At 39.5% G+C, this 24,894-nt stretch overlaps 1 protein-coding gene across 1 annotated transcript in view; it reads right to left on the bottom strand.

Annotated features, from left to right (window-relative positions):
• COMMD10 (COMM domain containing 10) overlaps window positions 1–15,032 on the bottom strand; it is a 110,211-nt gene extending 95,179 nt beyond the window's left edge. Inside the window, exons 1-4 of the mRNA XM_084224968.1 lie at window positions 14,983–15,032; window positions 14,756–14,846; window positions 11,229–11,339; window positions 9,329–9,484 (exon numbers count right to left, since the gene is read on the bottom strand). Of these exons, the coding sequence (XP_084081094.1) occupies window positions 9,329–9,484; window positions 11,229–11,339; window positions 14,756–14,846; window positions 14,983–15,014 (390 nt within the window). The 5' untranslated portion in view covers window positions 15,015–15,032. The remainder of the gene's footprint in view (window positions 1–9,328; window positions 9,485–11,228; window positions 11,340–14,755; window positions 14,847–14,982) is intronic.
• Window positions 15,033–24,894: the final 9,862 nt, after the last annotated feature.

Raw genomic sequence — 24,894 nt, 5'->3', positions numbered from 1 at the left:
CCATCCTTTCACTCAGTATAATTCTTGAAAGAGTAACTGCCATACTTAGTTCCTGCGCTGAAGGCAAAATATTCCTCAATTCATTGTAAAAAATGAAAACCAAAATACTCATGTTTAAAGTTTGAGGATCGCTTCTCCTCATCTTTCAATAATCAACTAGACAAAATACACTAAGTAACAGTTAAATAAATGAAAAATTTTCACTTAAAGAAAGTATTTCAACATGTAGGTATAGTTTTAATATATTAACTATCATTTTTGTGTGATGGGAAAGGACTAAATGCATATTATATTATTAAAAAAAAACATTGGTCTACAATGCATTACTCTAACTTCCTACCTATGTAATCACACCAGCATAAAACCAGAGGAAGCCATTAATTCTTTTCTCTAAAATTTGCAGCTGAAGGTGCCAATTCCACTTTTCATCAGAAAACACAGCACTCCAGAATCAAAAATCAAAATAGGACATGAAAATATCAATTTTGCCTGCTGTGGTGATGGAAATCATTTAGGAATGATTTAAGGGTGACAAAACATGCCTGACTATTAACTCCTTCAAAAACTCTCTCCATTTCAAGAAAAGAGTATTACTACAGAGGAGACAGCAGCAGGATGTAGCCAAAAGTGTACTCAATATAGCAAATGAATATTAAAACAGAAAAAAAGGGGAAAATTTTAAAGAGAAGGCAATGACTGACAGGCAAAATTTGCCAATCACCACAGGTAGGGTCTTCATCACAGAAATAATCTGTAATCAGGAAGAGAGTGTTTCCTTTAAGATAAGCCCCAGATCAAACACCAATTTTCTCCTGATGGGAAACTGGAGCATTGTGAGCATGGGAGATGACTGCACAAACACACTGATTTCTATTCTCCATTGTTGTTACTGACATCAGTTGAACTCAGGTGGCATGAATATCTTTGAAGAAGTTCTGGATGCTGCAGCTTCTTTTCAGCAGGTCTCACTGTAACAATTGCTCCACAGGTGAGCAATCCTACAGTGTAACAGCTGGATTTTCATATGGTTGCATGAAATTTCTGACTGCAGTCCTTTACCATATTTTTAATAGCCATAGAAAAGGATTTCTATTTTTAATAGAAAACAGAAAATAAAGTATACAGTAGTTTAAAAACTGTCCCTCTACTGGACAAACATATTCATCTTTAATTAAATTCAGCATCCCCATTTCATAAATAGGTTACTGAGGCATTTTGTAGTTTCAGTGATAAGTATTCTTTCCTGGCAGGTTTAAAATTTGTAACATTCATATTTTAACTGTATAAATGAATTACAAAATGAGTGACAAGCATCTTCAGCTGACAATATTACACAAATCTTCAAAATAAACACAAGACCAGGCCCCATAAAAATGGTATGCAGCTGCCAACAAAACCATAGGTACAACTACTCAGCCACATAACAGATGCAGTACAATAGGTTGAAGACTTTTATGAACTACAAGTCTGTAGTTACAGTCAGCCATAACACATATGCACAGCCAAGTTAAGCAGAAGTGGCATAGTCAACTACAGTGACTCACACTAAATTTCTAAGACTGGACTTTGAAACTTCAATGATATTTTGGCAATGTTTCTCAGTCATGAAGGCAAAAGAAAGTAAGAATCACTGGATGGATCCTAACTACCTAGACACAATACTAGAATGCAATGTTAAACCAGATTCTGCCCTAATCTTGTTGATATTGTGAGACCATCAGCAAACAGTCAGACAAAAAAAAAAAGAAAGCAGGAACGATATTTTTCACCAGTAGACAAGAATAACTAGAAATAAAAGTACCTGTCATATAAAGGCAAGGAAAGAATTGGATTGGACTAGGCAGATAGACAGTGAATTTACAGAATCATGTAAAATATTGATCAAATGGAGCACAGTTCCCGGGGGGAAGAAAAGTATCTTGGCCTCAAAAGAAGGCACTGTTATGATCAAGAGACTGAAAACAATTTAGGTCAAAGACTCTGTCAAGTGATTAAACCAAGCAAGATAGAGGCACTGAATGTGAAGAATCTTCTCTAATGTGAACAAGCACATCATGTTTGCTGGGCAGCTCTTGGACCCCTCAGCTTAACTTTCCCAAAGAACATAAGTAACTTCAGAAGGCAGCAAAAAAAAAATTTAAAATGAAGAGCAGTAAGCTTTTTAGCTCTGTAAACTGTTAGTTTCAGTTTGTAATTAATGTTAGAAAAAGCAAAAGGAGCAAAACAAAGAGCCAGTACCTCACTTACCTCTCAGAGAACATATTAAGAGCATATTAAAAAGAAGACTAGGATTTAACTCTAAAAGGAAAATATGCACAAATTACACACCTAAATCCACCTGATTAGTGAATATTTAAGTTTAACTAGATTCCTTATCCGACCTAGCTGGAGGTTTCTTTCTTCCAATTTCCCATTTCTGTCTTCAAGGATAAAAAAGATTTTTCTCTTCAGCAAACTTCACTTAGCATGTACACCAAAAAAAGTGGTATTTTCAGACTTCTTTGTTCAATATTCAAATCAAACTCCCTCACCTCTTTAACCTTGTAAATCAAAAAAAAGACACGCTCCAAAAAAGAACTAGTATGCTTCAAAAGGAAGGATACAAAAGAAATCATATGACATGACATTGGTGGAGTAAAACTAGTGCTAAGCTGGAACAACTTCAATAGCCTTTCCCTTAATTGAAGTTACTGCAAGTTTTCATTTTTCACTGATTTTTACTGATAAACAGCTAAACTTGAAAGCAAACAGAAAGAGACTCTATGACAAACATTAGAAACAGCATTCCAATTTCAAAAACCGTAGCATTTAGTGCAAAAGTCAAATGTGCTGTTGTGTTGTCTATGGCAAATTTGTGAACACAGTTGAAGTAAAAATGTACACCAGTCTGTAACCATTTCTATTAAGTCCTGGCCAACTAGTGCTTTTATCTAGAAGAAAATATAACAAGATCCAATGGAGGAAAGATTAAGTTGGAAAATTTTTAATTAGAGATAAGGCAAACATTTTTAGTAACCATTAAAGCACCTTCAGAAGTTACCTGTCATTTCAAGTCTTGAAATCACTACCAGACTCCTGTTCCAAAAGCTCTTTTACGTATTGAGGAAAAATTATGGTTTGTATTACATAGGAAGTTCTACAAGACAAGGACAGTACTCATATTTATAACCTCTTAAAATGCTATTTTGCATGTAGGAACAGAACAAAACTTACAGATCTTCCTAAACATTCTCAAAATGTACCTTCTTCCAACCTGCATAATTTATACTTTCTTGGCATAAGACAGAAGAGGGCAAGGATAGGAATCAACTCATTAAAAATCCTTAAGAAGTAGTACCTAAAAACTGTAAAAAATTAAAATTCCTACTAACAAAGCTGAGTGAGTGAAAGAATAAGACTCACTTGCGCTGTAGCAGGTGATTAAAATAAATCTCATTAAGTATAAAACTGTGGTTTTACTTTGTTTTTCATCATTTCCAGTCTCTTTGTGAGTGCATTGGCATCACATAATGCAAGCTGGTTCACAATTCACTGGGACAACACCCATAGGTACAACACTAGTTTTGTGACCTCAGCTTGTCATGTAAGAATGATTAGTTAATCAGATACTAAAAAGAAAATGTAAAATTATTTCTTATAATTTGAGCTGAATTCGTCCTTATTTTGCATTCTTCTGATATCAGAAAAAAAATTTCTGCCACGACATACACACACAGAGCACACCAGTTCTCTTCTCTTTTTTTGGCATAACCACAGGATGCATGTGTTTCAGAGTATTTCTGTAGATATGCCAGCATTTAGCAGAGGGAATTTAGCACATTAACATTACATATACACCCATTAGCAAGAAGGCTAGTTTCTGAGAAAATTACTTTCAGAGTTTTTCCCATATGGCTTCAAATAGGCACTCAAGATATAGAACTGACAGCTCTGTCAAGAATTTTAGGTACATAATTTCACTAGTTGCATTCCCACGCATCATTATATTAAGCAATGCTGTCTGAAAGCTATAAAAAACTCTTCTTGCTTGGCAACATAGGACTTTTATCTTTTTCATTATATGTACTTTAACGAATAAAGTATATATAACGAAAAAAAAACTGAATAATTTTCCAAAACTAGAAAGCTACGAAGCACTCAGCTTGATCTGCCTTTAAAACAAAGATTTGTGCAGAGAACACATCACAGAGAACATAATATTAGGGGGAGGAAAAGTGGAGAAAAGCAACAAAACTGATCTAAAACTGCCATGAGAATTCATAATGAACCCTATCAAAAATCCAGCTCTTCTTTACAGGGAGGAAAAAATACATTTTAATCTGATCAGCATGCCCTCATTTCTAAACTTGTACATTACCAAGAAAAGATTTAAAAACTGGATCAGACTGATATCAAACTATTATCACCAGCCTATCATTTTAAAGGCCAGATTAAGAATACATCCAACAAAAAACATTATAAAAATACCATCTTTTTAATTGACTAGGATTGCATTATCATCAGCAGAGATAATATAATAAAGGCACTGCCATATGAGTAAGGACCAAAGAACCAATTAACACAACAGAAGAATACATATAATTAATAATTTTGTGCAGCTGAAGACTGCCAATAATTCAGCAAAGAAAAATGAAAAGATGAAGTGAGAAACAGTATTAAACAGTACAGCTTTAACTCCACAGTTTTTATTAATTTTTCAAGTCAATAACATCCCTATCTACTAAGCCGTCTGCTCAAAAAATTCCAAAAACCTCTGCTCAAAAACTAATTGTTTTTTTCTCAAACAATTAGAAATAGTGTTTAATATGCCACAGAAAACTTCACCTAATCAGTATTCTAGGAAATACTTGTTCTGTTCCTCTAATAAACACAATTTGACTTCTCATCCATAATAAAGGTATAAACCAGCACATTACCACCTACACCTCTTGCTCAGAACTGACAGACCCAGAACTCAGAGTAATACTTTTTCACAACTTGTAGTTTGCAGGCAAGAAAAGAATCTGATTTAAGAGAAATAGCACATCAATAAAGAAATACCACACCAATAAATTATGAAATTATTTCTCATAATAACTAGTGCTTTTGAGTCCAAACCCGAACACTTCTGCAAGCCAAAAAATGCACTGGCCTACTCTCAGAAATGACAGAAGTCAAATTTTTTGCTTTATTATGAAACTTGGACTCAGTTACACACTAGTTTTTGACCATAAGCTAATCAATCACACAGGTTCCAATGGTCTCTTAATACGTAAATCATACCCCTAATAGAAAAAAATTAAACTGTCTGCCATTTTATTGTTTTGAAACATAAATGGAATAGAGCCCAGTCTCTCTTGTGCACTTGACAGAAAATACTGTACTGTCAGCATTTCAATACTTTTGAAACAGACAACCTTTAAGTACCGTGTGTCAGGAAAGACTTGGAATTATTTTGCCACACAGATTTTACTAAAACACAATATAAAATCCCAAACAGATCTTAGTTATTTCCATAAACTCTGTCTTGTGAATGTGTGCAGGGGCACTGTGTAGGTGTTGGAACAGAACTATCGAGACCTCAGTAATGTTAATCATGACCCTGATTCTGCACTTGGATCCACATAAGCAAACCCTCAACACACCCACTAAAGCTTCTAACAGAGAAAATTCATTATGACTAATGTGCAGGAAGAACATGGTAAGCAAAAGTACAAAAGAATCACAGGTGAACTAAATTCTGAATTCATGTGTAGTGCTGCACACCACCTCAACAGGTCAGCAACAGTCCATACCAAATATGCAATGATAACTAAAAAGCTGGTATGTGTTTTTAACAGAACATGAAAGAGAAAAGAAAAACCAACCAACAACTAGCATTCCTAAACTCATAGAAAGGTTTGGCTTGGAAGAGACATCTGAAAATCATCTAGTCCAACTTCTCCGCCATGGGCTAGGAACATGATCACTAAATCATGTAAATCAATGCCATATCCAATCTTCTGAATACTTCCAATGACAGAGCATCCACGACCTCTCTGGGCAACCTGCTCCAGTGTCTCATCACCCTCATCAAGATTTTCTCTCTTAAATCCAGTCTCAATCCATAATATTTCCATTTAAAACCATTGCCCCTTGTTCTGCCACTACATGCCCCAGTAAAACATCTCTCTTTATTTTTCTTGTAAGTCCCCTTTAAGTACTGAATAGCTACAATAATGTTTCTCTGGAGCCTTCTCTTCTGCAGGCTGGACAACTCCTACTGTCTAAGTCTACCTTCACAGCAAAGGTCTTCCTGCCCTTGAATCACTTTAATGGCTCTCCTGTGGAACCACTTCAACAGATCTGAGTGAGTCTCATGCTGGGGGCCCCTCAGCCAGCTCTTCATGCAATATCCCAGCTGAGGTCTGAGAAGAGCTGAGAGGAGTGGTTGGTACACCAAAGGGTTGTGTTGCAATACAGAGGGACTTGGACAGGCTGGAGAAATGGTCTGACAGGAACCTCATGAAGTTCAACAAGAGGAAGAGAAATGTCCTGCACTGGAGGGGAGAAGCACCAGTACTGGAGCTGTCCAGCTGGAAAAAAGCCTTGTGAAAAAGAACCTGAGGTTCCTGGTGGGCACTAAGTCAACTGTGGGCCATCCTGGGCTGCTCTAGGAGAAGTACTGCCCACAGGCTGAGGAAGATGATCCTTCCCCTGTATTCAACAATGGTGAGGCCTCACCTGGAGTAGCATAATCAGTGCTGGGCTCTGCAGCATAAGAGTCATATGGGTACTGTAAAGAGTACAGCAAAGGCCACCAAGATGATGAAAGGATAGGAAGGGAAGGGAAGGGATAGGGAAGGGCACCTCACATATGAAGAAGCCACAAGAGAGCTTTTTAATTCCTTATGTGAAGGAAAGGTGTGTAAAGTGGGAATTCATACATGGCCACATATAGAAATACTGATATAGAGGGCATATTTATAGAATCAATTATTTAATACATTACACCTGTATTTACATGTTGAAGAGGATATTAATAATTGACTACACATCTCCTTCTACAAAGAAGTAAGTTAATATAATCTCTAAATCAATATAAATACCTAAATTGTATAATTGTAATCTAAAATTGTAAATTTTAGATTGTATATTATTGTAAATGAAAAAGCAATCACCCTTCTCTAAGTACTTGTCAGGATTATAACTTTTTTCTAACGTCAGTTGAAGAGGTGATGATGAACATTACAGAAAATGGGCTAGTACAGCAATGTACAAGTAGGAGAATATTTTGCCCACTATTTTTCAAGGTACAGAAAGGTAATATAAAAAATACATGCAGATATACAATTACACACAATATTGAAGGAAACAATGCAGTCACCTACTGCACTTTTAAGATATTACAAAGAGATTCTGAAGATTATAAGGACATGCCAAGTTGTTCTTCCATTACAATGCAATTTTTGAAATATTTTACTTCTTGCTAGCAGAATTAGTACTTTATTCAGCAATTAGTTTTGTGAGCCTAATCTTAAGGAAAATTCTCATAAACTTCAAGTCAACAGGAGTAAAACTTCAGATACTTTCAAAACAAACTGAGAAAGCAAATTCAAGTTCCAACTCAAATTACACTTAAGCTGAAATTCAACCTGTTATCTGGGCAAAAAGGCAAGTGAGAAAATGATGGTTTAAGCGTATGTTATGGCACACACCTGTATTTAAACCTGCTTTTGCACTAAAAAACAAGTTAATGTCACTACAATATTTTTGCAGTTGCTTAGCTGCAAGTCCAATCAAAGAGACAGTTTAAAACTTCCTTATATGGGATGCAATATAGCGGGGAAAACACCATTGCCTTAGCAGATGGTGTTGAAGTCAGAAAGAACCTCCAAAACTGTAACACACACCAGAAACAATGTATGTTGCAGGGCTGACAAAACTTGAGGCAAGTAACAGAGCAAGGTCATTCCCAAACCAGGTCGCAGAAGGACCTTGGGTATGTATGGTACAAGCTGGAAATGAAAGAGGATGAAAGGTGTTTTTATTCGTTTCTCAAAGGCGTAGGAGCCAGCAGTAAGACATGTATTAATGCATAGTCTGCCTGAAGAAAATTTTTAAAGACATCTGATTTGTAGGCTATATTCAGGATTGCCTTCCATTCTGCACATATATTCTGTATGTTGAAAAGTTTACCTTATAACCTTTCATTATTTCACTTCAATTTCAAGGAGGTAAGTATTCAAATTACTTACCTCCTTCAATGGACAGTCATACTTGCCTCTACACTTACCATCCTAGTGAGCATTTAAACTTTGAGCTTGGCATTGGTAACACTATTTCAAAAAAACCCAGAGACGCAAAATATCTTCTTTTTTTTTTTTTTTGGTACACTTATACTCTCAGTCATTTACTCTGTTAGATTCATGAGTTATTATAATTTTGCATATCAGAATCCTGTAAGTTATGCGTCTAAAATTACCCAGTTTTACAAAGGATGAAGTTAAATAATTTGAAAAAAATCAACTGTAATGCAATTCAGAGTATCTTCAGTCTGTTCCATAGATATACTTCATCTTCTCGAAATTCTTTAAGTGTATCATGTATACTTAATATATACAATTTATTTTCTATGTTTATCCTACTCACGAAATCATTAATTAACAAACTGAATATTATCCCAACATGATATAAAGCAATGATAAAAGTAAAGTAAGAATAACTGAGTCATGTTTCACAATTCTTTCTAAAAATTTGATCCTGGCTGACACTGATATGTTCTATATACAATTCCTTATGCATTTGAAGGGTTATTATGAATCAACAAAATTATGTTATTATATCTTGTCATATATATCGATGTCTATGTCTAAAGATACAATGAGACTTTCAAAGCTTGTAGCAAGTTTTAAGTAGCAATAGGCACATAGGAAGCAAGATTATATGCCATCATAGAAAAACACCACAAAATTGTAATAAGCATTTTACAAAATTCACTATGCTACCAGCTTACAAAATTAAAGATGGCAGGACTCAGATACAAGCACAGAGAATGACCAACCTGATGAGCTCAATCACCACTAATGCTCATGAACACACCGTCCCCTGGGCATGCTTTAAAGCCTGTTCACAAACAGTATGCAGGTTGCTAATAGTGTATATCTAGCTGGGTTCCAGCAGTTACAGCAGCTCAGCTAAATGTAACATCTCTTTAAGACAACAGAATTCAACTATCTCAATCAAATTGATCTAGTAGCTGTAAGTGACCTGACTTGTCACAAACATTGCACCTTAGTTTAAAACTCTTTGCTTTAAACTGAACTAATATAACTTTATTCTCTCTCAGAAGAAAAACCACACACATTACCTTCTGAGGGGCCAAAACCCTCTGCCTGAACTTTTCAATCGTCTCTTGACCGGCAGCTGCCCATGCACTAGCAAATGCTTCGGCTTTGTCTTGATCCAGGTGAATGCTTTGTAGCTGCTGTTGCAGTGAAGCAGGCTTCAAATTGTGGTAGACTGCCTGTTAAAGGAAAAATAACTGCTGTTGCCAAGAGCTGCTCTACAGGTCCTAGCAGATATGTTCTAGCACAAATGGCCACTGTGTTCACACAAGATTTTTACTAGCAACTCTGCTGGGGGAACTATCTGCATCCTCTTCATCTTAACCCTCTTACTTGGTAGATGGAAAACAGTAACTATCTCAAAATGCAGTGTAGCAAATTACCCTTCTTAAGATGGACATGCTACAAAAAAAAAAGTAGACACAAGTCAGATCTGAGTATATATACGGGTTTCCACTGTACATAATAGCAAAGCAGCTATCAATGAAAAACAGATGGGCTTTGAAGCCAATTGTGACTATCAAGAGAGAACTCTTCCAAATTCACACTATTCAAGCAAAACTAAATTACAAGGTAATATTCTGAAAAACCAAGAACAGTTTGCCTAAACTGAATGGGTCAGATATTACCCCCCTACTAGTGTCAATTTTTTTGTGGAAAACGCTCTATATGGTTCTTCACTTTCAAAACAGAATTGTGTCACCACCAGGTCAGGTTAAAAAAAGAAGCAACATACACAGCAAAGACTGTATAGCAGTTTTTTTATCTATAATGCCTCCACATAAGTGCTCTTAAAACAGTTATTATCTGACAGAACAAGCAGCTGCTCCAAGAAGCACAGTTATCAGCAGGAAAACAAAGAATTCTCATACAACATGTAGTCCATCTTGGACTCTTTTTTTGGCAGATATTAATATTCTTCCCTCTTTTTCTTTTTTTAATGCAAAAGAATCATGAAGAGAATTAACTGATTTTTCTGCTCATCTTCAATAATTATAATATAAATTAAGCAGTCTGACGAAATCAGGACAAGGCAGTAAACAGGTAATTCTGCTGTTTTGCTGAGATGAAAATTCAAAATTCCAGTCTGGAGGTGACCTCAGGTTTTATTTTGACTTTTTGGTGAATGGTAGCCATGAGGAGGACTGTTTGTTTTATTTCTAATGCAATGGAATGTGTTAATTAAGTGAACTGCTCATAAATGACATGTGTAAGAAAGGACCAGATTTAAATCCACCAAAAGACCATCATTATGCATGCCCTCTGTACAAGACTCTACTTTCTATATCTACATTAAATGGATGGATAACAGCATAGGCTTAACAATTTAAAACAGTTCCCATATATACTAGGTAATACAACAGATTCCCAGCTTTAATAGAGGTAGACCACAGAATCAGAAAACCTCTGTTTACAAGGTGACTGCACCATGCTACACCATGCAGTCATCCACTCCTCCAAATTCTTGAGCTACATTAGTTGTGCCTGTTCACCTCAGTACAGACTGCTTCTGTGCATGAAAATTTTCCGTAACGGACTCCTAACATAAGTCAAGCTGTGCTCAGTAATGTTATCTAGGATTTTCCTGCAAGAACTTAAAAAATGCATGGCTGGCTTGATAATGATGAATAAGAGAGAATACTATATCACATAATTATCAAGAGTTCCCTTGGAGTATTGCAGACCTCACTTATATTATTAATATTTACATTAGCTGAAAAACCACCGCACAAAGGCACCTAGTCCTATCCAAATCAGAAAGCCATGAAACAAAAAGCAGTTAAATCATAATCCTAAAACATACAAAATATACTACAGATATATTTTCACTAATTCCTTTTTAACTTCACTATCCTATTTTTTAAATCTATTGCTGGATTTAAAAAATACATTTATTAGTGCCTAATATTGAAAACAAAATACCTGTTCCAAAATGAATGATATAGTTTCAAGAACCAGATGAAGATCCTGTTTTTCCAGTGAAAAAGCTACTTGAAGTTTTTCTTCCTCCTCTTCACTGAAGGTACTTTCAGCCTGAAGCACAAAAATGGTTAGTCCTGACATTTCATTTAAAGACCAAAAACATATTAATCAAAATAAAAACTTTCTCCTCATCTTTATAAACACAGTGGCTATCCAGTTGTTTCTAAACAGAAATTATAAAGCAGATGCAATTCCTCTCACTGAAAATCAAAATTAAAAGGCAACACAGTACCACAGGATTATATGACATACATCAGAAGAAAAAGCTTTCTCTTTGTACCTCATAGACACTACATAAATATTATTCTTTCAATTATCAGATCATCTCCAACAAACTTTTATAAATAAAAATAAGGCAAATACAAACTGCATTACTTAAATCACACCCCAGAAAATAGAAGGCAAAACTATAATTAAGTTAGTTATGCATGCATCTTTCATTCTGGATACCCTTCTAAAAATCACCCATGCTGGTGCAAAGGAAATAAAGGCCTAATGCATATTTATTTTGAAAGTCAAATTTGAATCTATAGCCTACTGTGTTACTGAAGACAACTGAGAATCTGCTGTACTGTTAAAATACAGCAGTTGTATTTACTATACTACAGCAAATTAAACAGTAATTTAAAATTCAGATATTGCCTTCTTTTAAAACCCAATTACTAACAAACACTACATATAGACCACTAAGTAATCCAAAACTGCAAAGCTAGACAAGCAAAACAATTTAGCTGTCCAAATAAAAAAAATAGTCAATTGCACAAAACTTTCAATGATCACAACGTTTATAACAAGAGTATCAAAATGGAAACATTATTTGAATCATTAGTTGTTAAAAGGAAACGCAGAGTTCCCAGTGTCTGCTTTGTTAAGGCAATGAAGTTCATTTTAAGCTTCCAGCAATTTAACTAGTACTTGGGTACTTTAGAAAGGAAAACTATTCATGACATTGAGCGGGCTGAATTACAATAACCACTTCAGCTCATGTAAATGCCAATTAAAACTGTGAAGAGCAGCTAAAATGCGAAGGAGTAGTGAAAAAAACAAACTAAACAAACAAAAAGTTGGTGATGCATTCCTGCTACCTAACAGTAAATATCCGTGCAAAACAGAAAACTTTCTGCAATAACAGTGGCATCCAAGCTAGTGATGTTAATAGAAAAAAAACCAAACAAATCAGCAGCTGAATCAAATGAATCCTTACAGTCTCAGTTTTATAATCTTTAACATATGTGCATTTTTTCCATGCTGCTCCTGTAATATTTTACCATTTAGCCTATATGCATATGTGTATAGAAAACAAATACTGTGTTTCTTTTGATACTTTTTCTAAACACAAAACAATGGAATAAACAAAATCTGACACCATAAGACAATGAAACTAACAAAATAATTTCTGGTGTAAGATTCATTTTTCAGTTTCCCCAGCAATATTTAGTAAAAAGTTAAGAGTTAGCCTGCATTTGACATTTGTGCATTGTGAAATGCAACTGACTACTGATTTACTTTATCTTTTTTTATTCATTTTATTTCTTTTGATTCTGCAATCAATAATCGTCTTCTGCAAAGATGACAGAAATATTCACTAAAAGCTCTGGATTTAATTTTTATCCTCAATTCCACAGGTTTTTTTAGTTGATGGACATCCACAAATGCAGAAAAATACACAAAACACCTATTCAGTGTTTCCTTTGTGTTGTAAAACACAGAACACCTGTGTACCTGTCCGTACGCACCTGCCTGCACCTGTTTCACCTGTCCATACTTGGCTGTACCTGTCTCACCTCTCTGTACCTGTTTGTACTTGTCTGTACCTGTCTCATCTGTCCATTCTTGTCTGTACCTGTCTATACCTGTTTTACTTGTCCATACCTGTATGTATTTGTCTGTACCTGTCTCACCTGTCCATTCTTGTTCGTACCTGTCTTACCTGTCCACACCTGTCTTGTCTGTACCTGTCTCATTTGTCTGTACCTGTCTCACCTGTCTGTACCTGTCTACACCTGCTTTACTTGTCCAATCCATACCTGTCTCATCTGTCCATACCTGTCGCACTTGTCCATTTTTGTCTGTACCTGTCTCTTCTATCTGCACCTGTCTGTATCTGATTTAGTTGTCTGTACCTGTCTGTGCCTGTCTGACCTATCTGCATGTGTCTCACTTGTTCATAGTTGTCGCACCTGTCCATTCTTGTCTGTACCTGTCTCACCTGTCCACTCTTGTCTGTACCTGTCTCATCTGTCTGTTCCTGTAACACTTGTCCATTCTTGTCTGTACCTGTCTCACCTGTCCATACCTGTCTGCACCTGATTTTCCAATGGCATTTTGGTTTTTTTATATAGCTACATTTAAGAAAGCATGTTCTTTGGTGGTTAATCTTTGCGTGCTTTCAAGCCTAATCAAGGAGAAAGGTGAATTAACCCGTGAAAGACAGAGCAGCTAACTAGCTCTGAGTGATGTGCAGGACTTAGAAAGACAAAATACTTGTTGGAAGAATTGCCTTGTTAAGGTTTAAGGCCTGACATGCACCAGCGATTTCAGACCAAGGGGAAGGGTAAAAAAACCTGGGAAGAAGGATGTACCACCAACAGTGAACACAAAGAATGCAGAATTTATGGGCCTCAAGGACACTTGGCAGAACTTCCAAGTTAAGGGAGAAACTGATAAAGTCAATTCAGCAGCTGTCCTGAAATTAGCTCTGACTGGGTAAAAGGTTAATTCCTGCAGAGCAATCTGCAACCACCACTCACAGACCACAAACCCAAGAAGCCCGTCGACTCAAGGGAAAAAAAGAATGACTAGGCAGACTAATTAGCATGGGAAGCGAGAGAATCATTAACCAGTAGAAGACAGAATAATAACTAACAAGAACTATGTAATTTGTTGCCAATGAACACTAAAGCCTTTGTTTGCTAAGATGTATATATTGTAAAAAGTTTTGATGCTTTGGGTGCTTGCCTGGGGGAATGCCACTGAAAATCGGGCCTGCACAATCCTAAATAAGTAATCAATGTCCCGCTCGAGTGTGTAATCACTGGCTTTTGCAAACCGGGTATCCAATCCAATTTTTGATAACATTCACGAGGGCAGAAGAGAAGTTTGTGCAAAAGGCCAAGCAACTCGAGGGTCCTCTGACAGCACTCTCGGAGGCACCAGCACAGAGAGGAGGTGGGCTACAACAAGCATCACTCGTTCACATGCCATTCACTTTCCCACGCCATTCGTTACCGGCTTTTACTTCACCTCCCCGATACAGTTCTGAAGAGCTAGTGATGAAAGAAATCAAGATTTAAAATCCTTGAGAAGGAGCGGGGCGGGGCGGGGCGGAGGTTGTGTTCAGGCTCCGGCCCAAGCTCCGGCCGGGCCCGGCCCCGCGTCCTCCCAGCACCGCCGAGCTCCCGCTCCCGCCCAGCCCAGCCCAGCCCAGAGTCACACGACCCCCAGCCGACTCCCCGCGCCCCGCCAACCTTCAGGTGCAGCTTCTGGAGAAGGCGGGAGAGGAGCCGCGGAAACCGGCCCGGGTCCACGGCGTTGAGCAGAGATACGGCCCTGCGGATGCTGGGAGGAAGGAGGGAAGAGTGTCAGAGGAGTCCTAGCCCCGCTGCGCCCCGGCACCGCGGCGGTACCCGCTCTGCTCTGCTCCGCCCCGCCCCGGCCCGGCCCAGCGGGAGCGGCGCCGCCGGAGCGCCGGTACCTGTCGCTCTCCGGCACGATGGGCGCCGCCATGGCTGCGGCGCGGGCCCGCCCCCGACGGCGGCCTGGCAGGGCCAAGCGCTGCCGCGCCGCTCTCGGTGAGGGCAGCGCGAACCCAGAGAAACACGGTGGAGAAAGACATCTGGGATCGTCCTGTTCCAGCCCATCATCGGGCACCACCATGTCAGCTAGACTACAGCACTGGAATGTCACGTCCAGTTTTTCCTTAAACATCCCCAGGGACGGTGACTCTACCACCTCCCCGGGTAATCCATTCTAATGTTTAAGCACACTTTCTGGGAAGAAATTCCTCCCTAGATCCAGCCTTCACCTCACCGGGCGCAGCTTGAGGCTGTGTCCTCTCGCCCCACCGCCGGTAGCCTGGGAGAAGGTGCCGAGCCCTGAGGGCGCTGCCGGCGGCGCTCCGCCGGGCTGCGGCTGAACCCCCGGCGGGGCCGGGTCCGAGCCGCCCTGGTGCCCACCAGCAGGCAGCGGGGACGAGTGCTCATCCCTGAGTCTCACCCCTGGGCCCTCACTGTGTGGGACTGTTCAGTCCCTCAGGCTCCACAAGGACATCTGTTCCCATGTGGGTGTGTGCCGTCAGCACTGAAATACCTGCCATCACCATCCTTGCTTGTAGGCCATGAACCTGTCAAAGCAAGCTGCCACCCGTACAGCAACAGTGAATTGTTCTGGAGGCCATGGCATCTACGGCTCCCGCCTTCCCCAAACCACCTGTGCCCAGGTAACACTCCCAAAGTCCCACCCCATCCCACGCCATTGAACTCCCCCGCATAAGACCCAGAGCACACCGTGCCTTGTGTCAGGCCAAGTACAAGGTTCTCAAGCTACATGAACAGAACCGTTAACTTTCAAGCATTGAATTGAGTGTTTCTACTCCACTTGAATGGATGGAATATCTGTGAAACCTCTATTTTCCATCAGGTTTGTCTGAAGTTGAAAAACAGAATCAAACACAATGGGATGAGCAAAGAGAGGAACAGGCAGCATAAGCCTTGTTTTCCTAGGAAGCCAACTAAAGATATGAAAAGTCTTTTGAAGACTTCTTCTGAATGGGGCTGCATAATGTGTGTCATGAAGGTAATAAATGGTAATAAATGATGGTAACCTCAAGAGACATGTGGGAAAAGTTTGGAAATTTTTGAGAGTACTGTGAAGAAATATTTTATAAACATATATGCTGAAATCTTGCCTCTATTAACTAAAGGGAATTTAGTCAGTAGGGTCAGCTTCAATATGGTCACCATTGCAGCCAGAACATCTGAAGAGATAATGTCTGATTAAATAGACTTGGCCTTAAGAAGAAACTTTAGCAGAAAAAAAGAAAAAAACCAACATGAGAGAAATGGCCATATTCCAAGGGAGTTTGAAAGCTGAGAATTCTTGCCTGAGACTTAAACGCATTTGTGCTATACTCTGTCCTGGGTAACCCAAAATGCTATTGGGTTCCATATCTATGCCCAAAACAGCCCAGTGCCACAGACAGAAACAGAACTGCATGGCAGGTGGTGGTGGTGCCCTTTAAAATGCTGGACGACCCAAGCCAAGTGCTCTTTTCCCTCGTGGCATTTGCTCAAGGCAGATGATATTTCAGGTGGGTTTTTCTGGGCTCACAACAGTAGCAACCCAAAAAACTGCATTTTACAATCAGAACCCGTTTCAGAGTGAATTTTGCAATACCTGTCGACTGCAAAGCTTGAGCCCGTCAGGGTCGGGTCACCACCACGCCTCAGTGCTGAGACACTGTTTCTTCCCTGCTGCTCCCTCCCAACACCAATGGCTCAGGAATATTAGCACCAATGCCAGCAGAGTCCCGTGGAGGACAGGGGACAGAGAGACAGCAGCACCAACACCCAACGAACCAGAGCCTGACTCTGTGGGGCCAGAGTCACACCCAGCAATGCCCCTGATTTCTGTCTGCTGCCAGACTTGCTTTGTAAGCTCCTACCTTCCCAGGACCGGTTTGCCCCCAGCTTGCCTTTATCATTCAAGCTACGTGGCCAGCTGTGGGGGCCACCATCCTGGAGGGGCGGTCACTCCACCACTTTAAGTTTCTCTTTTTTCCTGGAGGGCCCGTGAGATTTAGCAATTTTGTATCTAAGGATAATTCACTGTTATTTTTTGCCTGTTGCTGTTTCGCATGTTAATAAACAGTTATTTTTTTCACTTACATCTATTCATTTTAATTTCTCCTTATGGTGGATAGGAACTGGCTAAAGCTATAAGGGGAGGTAATTCATTTCAGTCTGTCTACTTTTTAAATTGTCTTAAACTGAGACAAACTTTTACCAGAAGCTGCGCCCACGGTCACTGTTATGAATGGCCATTACATTTTCCAAGCTGTTGTTCTGGGATGAAATACAATTATATTCAACTATTTAATCTGGTTTTCTGCACTCTTATAAAACACCAAAAAAAGCAATATTTTTGCAAGAAATTTACTTGGCTAGAAAAATGAGTGCATTGCTCCACACTGAAAAAAACCCAACATATCTTTTTGTTCTAGGAAATGTCCCCCAAGAGCAGAATTTTATAAAGTTTGTTCAGGCAAAATGAGCAAGGGCAGCTGGAAGTCTTAGCAATTTCTTACTTATTTCACAAAGTTCCAGTTGATACAGGTATTGGATGTGCTGCTCAGGTTTGCTGCCAATTCTCTAGCTTTACAACTTGGACCTATTTTAAAGTGCTTTCTTTTACACTTTCCTGCATCAAATGAATATTTAAAATTAATAATGAGAAGAATGAACATTAAGAATCACCTGGGCAACTTGCTCCAGCTGGACTTGCTTCACACAGGAGGTTTGACTTGGGGGCCCTGGAGGCTTCTTCTACCCTGTATGATTCTGTGTTCAGACCCTCACTGAAGAAACACAGGAAAGAGAGATTAGAAACAATAAATAATGAAGCTAACTTGACAAGATGCTGTCAAGTGAACCATTGTACAACTTTTTATCCTAATACCTTTTCTGTTATTAAATAAGAATTCTAAAATGTGATTTCTCAAACATCCATTAATCTGTTACTGGTTTGCACTTGCCCCCATGTCATGAATGAGTGTTTTAAGATTGTTTAAAGAATCACTGGCAAAAGTATCAATAAAAGCACGTTTAATATGATAGATTCTACAGGCCCTCTCTACTACTTACCAGATGGTCAAGGCACACTGAGGATAGAGAGGGAAAGGATAAACGGGAATACAGCCCAAAGGCCCAACAGCACTTATTTTAATAGCATTTAAAACAGTTCTTCAATTCAACAGCATTTAATTTAACTTATAACTTAAGTTAAACAATTTAAGCAGTTAAGAATCTAGGAGAGCAGCGTTTCTCCCACATTTGGTATAGCACATGCACACTTCTATGCACACAGACAAAAAGAGTGGGTGCTCTCTAGCAGGTCAGCCCCCAGCCTGTGCTGGTACTCGGGGTTATTCCTCCCCAGGTGCAGCACTCTACACTTGCCCTCCTTGAACCTTGTTAGGTTTCTCTTTGCCCAGCTCTCCAGCCTATCAAGGTTGTACTGAAGGTCAGCACAGCCTTCAGGTGGATCAGCCACTCCCCCCAGTTTTGTATCAGCACCAAACTTGCTGTGGGTGCATTTGGTCCCTCCATCCAGGTCATGGACAAACAGTCTGAGTAAGACTCCACCCAGTATCAATACCTGGGGAGTGCCAATGACTACAGGCCTCCACCTGGATTCTGTTCTGCTGGTCATGATCCTCTGAGCTCTGCCATTCCAGCTGGTTCATGATCCATCTCACTGTCCAGTCATTTAACCCACATTTCCTGAGCTTAACTACAAGGATGCTATGAGACACAATGTCAAAAGCCTTGCTGAAGCTGAGCTAGACAACATCCACTGCTCTCCCCTCATCTCCCTATCCTGCTGTGCCAACTCAAAAGAGCTGTAGCAATTGTAATGCATCTGGTGCAAATATATATTTAAGGATATTTGAATATTTGTTCAGAAAGCATTGGCCTGTATTTCTTTAGTCCATCTCTTTTGGTTTTTGCCCTAAAGTGAGTCAAATCTGAATTCTACCATAGTATGGATGGATATAGACAAAGTTCAATTGTGTTCTTACAGGAGGTCTTTAAAAGGATAAAGAAAATTGTCAGCAAAAAAATTCAAAAATGTATCTTTTTTATTTTCTCTCTCTTTTTTTTTAATGCTTTAATGATGCAGTGGGATTGAATGGCACTTTGCCATATGCAGAAGTTCATTTTAAGCCAGGAGGAACAGTTGAGTGGTCTTGTAACAGAAATATGTAGACTTTCTGGAACCACAGATCTGACTTTTCCCAGGACTGAGTGTTTCTCACTGTTTTAAAGTACTGAAGGTAAAGTGAATACTTAGTAGTTTACTTAAGTTATCTAATGTTAAGTCCCCATTTGAATAGGAATCCCATAACAATTTTTATATAAAATCGTAGGAGATTAGTTTGGGAAAGAAGATCTCAATTTTCTGCCCATTGTTTTACAATGTGCAGAAACAGTGTTACAATCTATTTTACTCCTAGTCTATGTTTCAGAAGGGCTATGTTATACAGGTTTTCACTGTGGAACTTTGCATGAAGGATTTGCAAATACCAAGCAAGGGAAAAATCAGCATTGTGTGCTCCTTCTAGCAGCAGAGAAATAGAGGCAGACAAGAGAGGGGTGGTCCTGCTACAGCTGGCTAACTAGCCCAGCCTTGTGCCCCAGTACAGCTTTGGTCTGCCATATTAAAAACTCCTGTCTCTTAACTCACCCAATAAAGCTTCAAATGTTTATGGTCTTTCACATACTTTCACATCTTAAAAGGCATAATATTCAGTGGTTCTTGCCTTTACCTCTTCTGAGCCACATGCTAATAGTTCTATTAATACTTCCTCTTAATTGGCCTTTGTTGTAGAAGCAGTAAGTATCCAATACAATATGAAAGGACAGTTATTGTGGTTTTTTTCCTCAGAGCTGTAACAGCTTCATATGTAGAGAGCTAGACACATTGTTAAATAGGGTGTCTTTAGTGTATAGATTCCTAGCTTGTTGTCTAACTCACTGCAATGAAGGCAAACAACAAGATGCTATGCATAGGTCTTATTTTATTTTCTGAGTTTTCAAGTTTATAAAAGGCAGGAGATGCACAGTGTAGTCTTTGGAATTAAAACAACTCCAATAAGATAATGCCCAAGTACAAAGGAGCTTAGAAGGGAAAGAAGCATCCTTAAGCAAAAATCATATGGGAACACACTGTTCATTTCCCTGAGACTGGCTTCTTTGTAGTAATAACATCTAATAAAGCAGAGGGTGACTATCTCCTCCCAGACAGATAATGATTGTAAGCAAGGGAAATACAATGGAAGACACAATAATTTCAAATTAAACAAACTGAATCAATTTTTAGGCATAGAACTGAGAGACTGAGAGATGGTATCTTAGTTTAGGGTATAGTTCATTATGTATCTATCAATACTCTCCCCTTTCCTTAAACCACAATGGGATCACTGCTAGCCATGAGTAAAGCAGCCACATGGACAAGGAAAAGACAGGAAAAGTAAATTCACAGAGTCATAAGCTGTTTCAAGTGCATAATCTAGGGAGAAGGGGATGAACTGGGAAGAGAGAGGAGGACACACAGACCTTAAGGAAGAGTTCATTGATCTCTTTTCCCTTAAACAGTTTTCTAGAGTAAACTTATTCCATACGGAAAATCATATTCTGTTTAGACTGTTTTGACAGTCAGACAGACAGACAGACAGACAGACAGACAGACAGACATCTCTTTAGATTCATAAGCTGTAAGATGATCTGATGTCATCTGGAGCATAACCAATCTCTCAAGAGACTACAAAATGTTCTCTGGCATTTCTCTTAAGGGATTTAAAACTGTAATGTCATTCAGTGTGGTGTTGTGTAATTGCCTAAGAAAACTGCCAGATATGGGCACTGTGTTGCTATTAGTACCTACCACTAACTTTCACAATCCATATAAAAATATGTATAACATGTTTTCTTTTTCCCCATGTACATCTGTCGTAATAGAATTACACTTGTGCACTCTGAACTGCTCATTTGGAATTTGGGGAAAAGTTAGGAGAATTATTGCAATAGTAGAGTTATTTTCAATCCACAGCAGAACTGCCTCTGCTCTGTTATTTCTCTGTCTTGGTTCTCAACTTTCTTTTATTTTCTTTTTGTGCTTCATTTCCAAGGTTGCAATAAGTGTGTGATGGACTCAGACTTTGTTTAGCTGTCACTGTGACTGAGTCACAGTCCATTTTAAAAACCACAGAGTAACACAAATGAATTCAACAATGGGATTTGCACCAATCTGGTATTAACCACATTACTCTGAAAATGTAACATGTAGCCTTACCACAGGAATCCATGTGATAAACGATCACCGGCAGTTTATATACAGACACGAATGGGACAAGGCTACTGTGACAAGCATCTTGAGCTATTTATTTTTCAGCATTAATCTCATTACATGATTATGACAATGGAGAGATGCTAACAGCTCACTGTTCAGGCAGTAGGCCAAAGAAACTTAATGTTACAACATATCATAAAGCTGTCTTAGCTAATTACATAGAGCAAAAGTATACTGAGAGTAGTTCTATCCAATCACCTTAACCGCATGTAGCTTTGGTTAAAACAATGGTGGTCTATTCTTGAAGACAATGGCCCATTTATAAGAGACAAAGCACAGAGCACTATTCATACTTAACCTTCTAAATATTTACTTAAAATAAACTTTTTGCAACTTAGAAAGCCAAACTACACAGCTCTATTGTTCTATCTCCCATGATTTTTTCTGCTGTTTTAGCACTTCACAATTCTGCTGTATCTGAGGCCTGTCTTTTTACCATCTTCCTAAAACTCTCTGATTTTATGGATTCCCACAATAAACTATTCAGGTTTTTGCCTTAAAACAGAAAGAAATAGATGATAACTCAAACCTGTCCATTTCAGATCTTGAAGTTTTGTCAAAGGCTGCCATCTTCCTGTCAATTTAAATCAACTTTATCTTCTTGAAGAGCAGCTTGTTCCATTGAATCTGGAATGAATCTGTGGCACATCTGGAACAAGAAATAATTCCTGAGTCCTGACTTATGGGCAGGATTTCCACCTACCTAAAGAAATTATGTGGGCTATTCGGACTCCTGGCAGAAGTCAAAGGATACCTGGGGACCAGTGAAGTATATGAGAGAACATCACCAGATCCAATTACCAAACAGAGTGTTTTAACCACCATAGGAGACATTCCTATGCTGGTCTTTTTGGTTTTGGTTTTTTTTTTTTTTTTGGTAGTGACTGTTTTTATAGAATCATAGAATTGTTTATGTTGGAAAAGACCTTTAAAATTATTGAGTCCAAGCACTAAACTGCATCTTCAAGTGCCACATCCACAGATGGTGATTCCACCACTTCCCTGGTAGAGTGCTTTCACAGATGGTGATTCCACCACTTCCCTGGTCAGCCTTTTCCATTGCCTGACTACCCTTTTGGTGAAGTTTTTCTTAAAATCCAATCTAAAAGTCCCCTGGTGCAAATGGAGACAATTTCCTTTCATCCTCTTACTTCTTACCCAAGAGAAGAGACCAACCATCACCTGTCTACAATCTCCTTTCAGATAGTTGTAGAGAGACATAAGGTCTCCCCTGAGGCTCCTTTTCACCAAGCTAAACATCCCCATCTTCTTTAGCTTTTCCTAATAGACCTTGTGCTCCCGATCCTTCGACAACTCCATTGCCCTTCTCTGGACTCACTCCAGAATGTGGACATGCTCCAGAGTCAAGGTCTGTCTTCTAGTGAGGAACCCAAAACTGGACTCGGCAGTCAAGCTGTGGCCTCACCTTTGCCTGGTACAGGGGGACAATCTTTGCCCTGGTACTCATGGCCACACCACCAGCCAATAACTTTTTTGGCTACCTGTACACACACTGGCTCATGTTTAGCTGCTGATGACCAGCACCCCTGGTCCTTTTCCTCTATGCAGCTCTCCAGCCACTCTTCTCCAACTCCTGTATGAGGTTGTTGTGACCCAAGGACCCAGCTACTCACCTTGTTGAATCTCACCCACTGGCCTTGGCCTATCAATCCATCCTGTGCACCTCTGTAGAGCCTTCCTACCCTCCGGCAAATCAGCACTCCCATCCAACTTAGTGTCATCTCTGAGCTGACTGAGGGGAATACCACTTCTGACCAGCCTCCAGCTGGATGTAGCTCCATTCGCCATTCTCTCTGGCCATCCAGCCAGTTTTTGACCCAGGGCAGAGTGACCCTGTCCAAGCCATGAGCAGTCAGTTTCTCCAGGAAAATGCTGTGGGGAACCGTGTCAAAGGCTTTACTGAAGTCCAGGTAGACATCCATAGTCTTTTCCTTATCCATTAGGCAGGGTCATCCTGTCAGAAAAGAAGATCAAACTAGTCGAGCAGGACCTACCTTTTCTAAACCCAAACTGGCTGTGCCTGATCTCCTGGTTGCCCCATACACACCAAGTGAAGGCATGTGCTTCATGACCCTCTCTGGCACTGAGGCCAGACTGACAGGCCTATGGTTCCTGGAATGTTCCTTCCAACCTTTCCTGTAGATTGGCATCATATTTGCCAATTTTCTGTCATTTCTGACCTCATTAGTTATCCTGGAGTGCTGGTACATGATGGAAAGTGGCTGGGTGAACTTTGCTGACAGCTCCCTCAGTAACTTCCAGTGGATCCCATCCAGTCCCATGGTCTTGGGTGTGTCTCAGTGATATGACAGGTCAGTGGTCATGGCCCCTTTAATATGCAGGCTTCATTCTGATCCCCATCCCTGTCTGCCAGTTCATGAGGCTGGGGACCCAAAGTACAACCTGTCTTGCTTTTAAAGACAGAGGCATTAAGTACCTCTGCCTTTTCCTCATCTTTTATCATGATGCATCTCCCCATATCTCTGAGGTAAGGAGATCCTTCTCAGCCTTCTTTTTTTCGTGATCACCTAATCACAGAATATGCTGAGTCAGAAGGGACTTTTAGTCCTGCACAGGACATCCCAAGAGCTATACCATGGGCCTGAGAACATTGTCCAAACACTTCTCTATGTATTTATGAAAATATTTGGTGTATTCATAAAAACATTTATGTTGTCTTTTGCAGCAGTAGCCAGATTAATTTCTGGACTTTGTCCCTTCTATTTATTTCCCTGCACAATCTCACAATATCCTAGTAGTTCTCCTAAGTTGCCTTCCCCTTACTCCAAAGGTGATGTAGTCTCTTTTTAATCCAGAATTCCAGCCAAAGCTCTCTGTTCAGCTAGGATGGCCTTCTTCCACATCAGCTTGTCTTCTGGCACATGAGAACAGCCAGAACCCTGAAGATTTTTTTCTTGAAAAACCTGGACTCCTTTGCCATTCAGGATTGCCTCCTAGAGGATTTTGACTACCAGACCCCTAGGCAGACCTTCCTAAATCCAAGGTGGCGGTTACGTTGACCCCCTTCATTTTTTTCTCTGAGAATTGAAAACTCTATCATTTCATTATTAGTGTACCCAAGATTGCCTCAGATCATCATATCACCCTCTAGCTCTTCTCTGCTCACAAACAACAGGTCCAATAGGTGCCTCCCCTTGGCTGACATGCTGTGTCAGAAAATGGTCTTACATATACTCCAGGAACGTCCTGGATTGTTTTCCCTCTGCTATATTGCATTGACAGCAGGCATCTGGAAAGCTGAAGTTCCCCTTGAGAGGAATGGCAAGCAATTGTGAGACTGCTTATACAATTTTTGATCTGCCCCTCCCTTCTGTTTGGTGGTCTAAAATGGATTCCTACCAAGATATCTGCCTTGTTGTCATTCTCTCAGATTCTTGTCCAGAAACACTCGACCCTATTGTCATAATCATTGAACTTGAGACAACCAAAACTCTTC

This window comes from Fringilla coelebs (genome assembly GCF_963513975.1).
Source record: "Fringilla coelebs genome assembly, chromosome: Z".
Lineage (NCBI taxonomy): Eukaryota > Metazoa > Chordata > Aves > Passeriformes > Fringillidae > Fringilla > Fringilla coelebs.
This window is presented reverse-complemented; position numbering and strand designations above follow the sequence as displayed.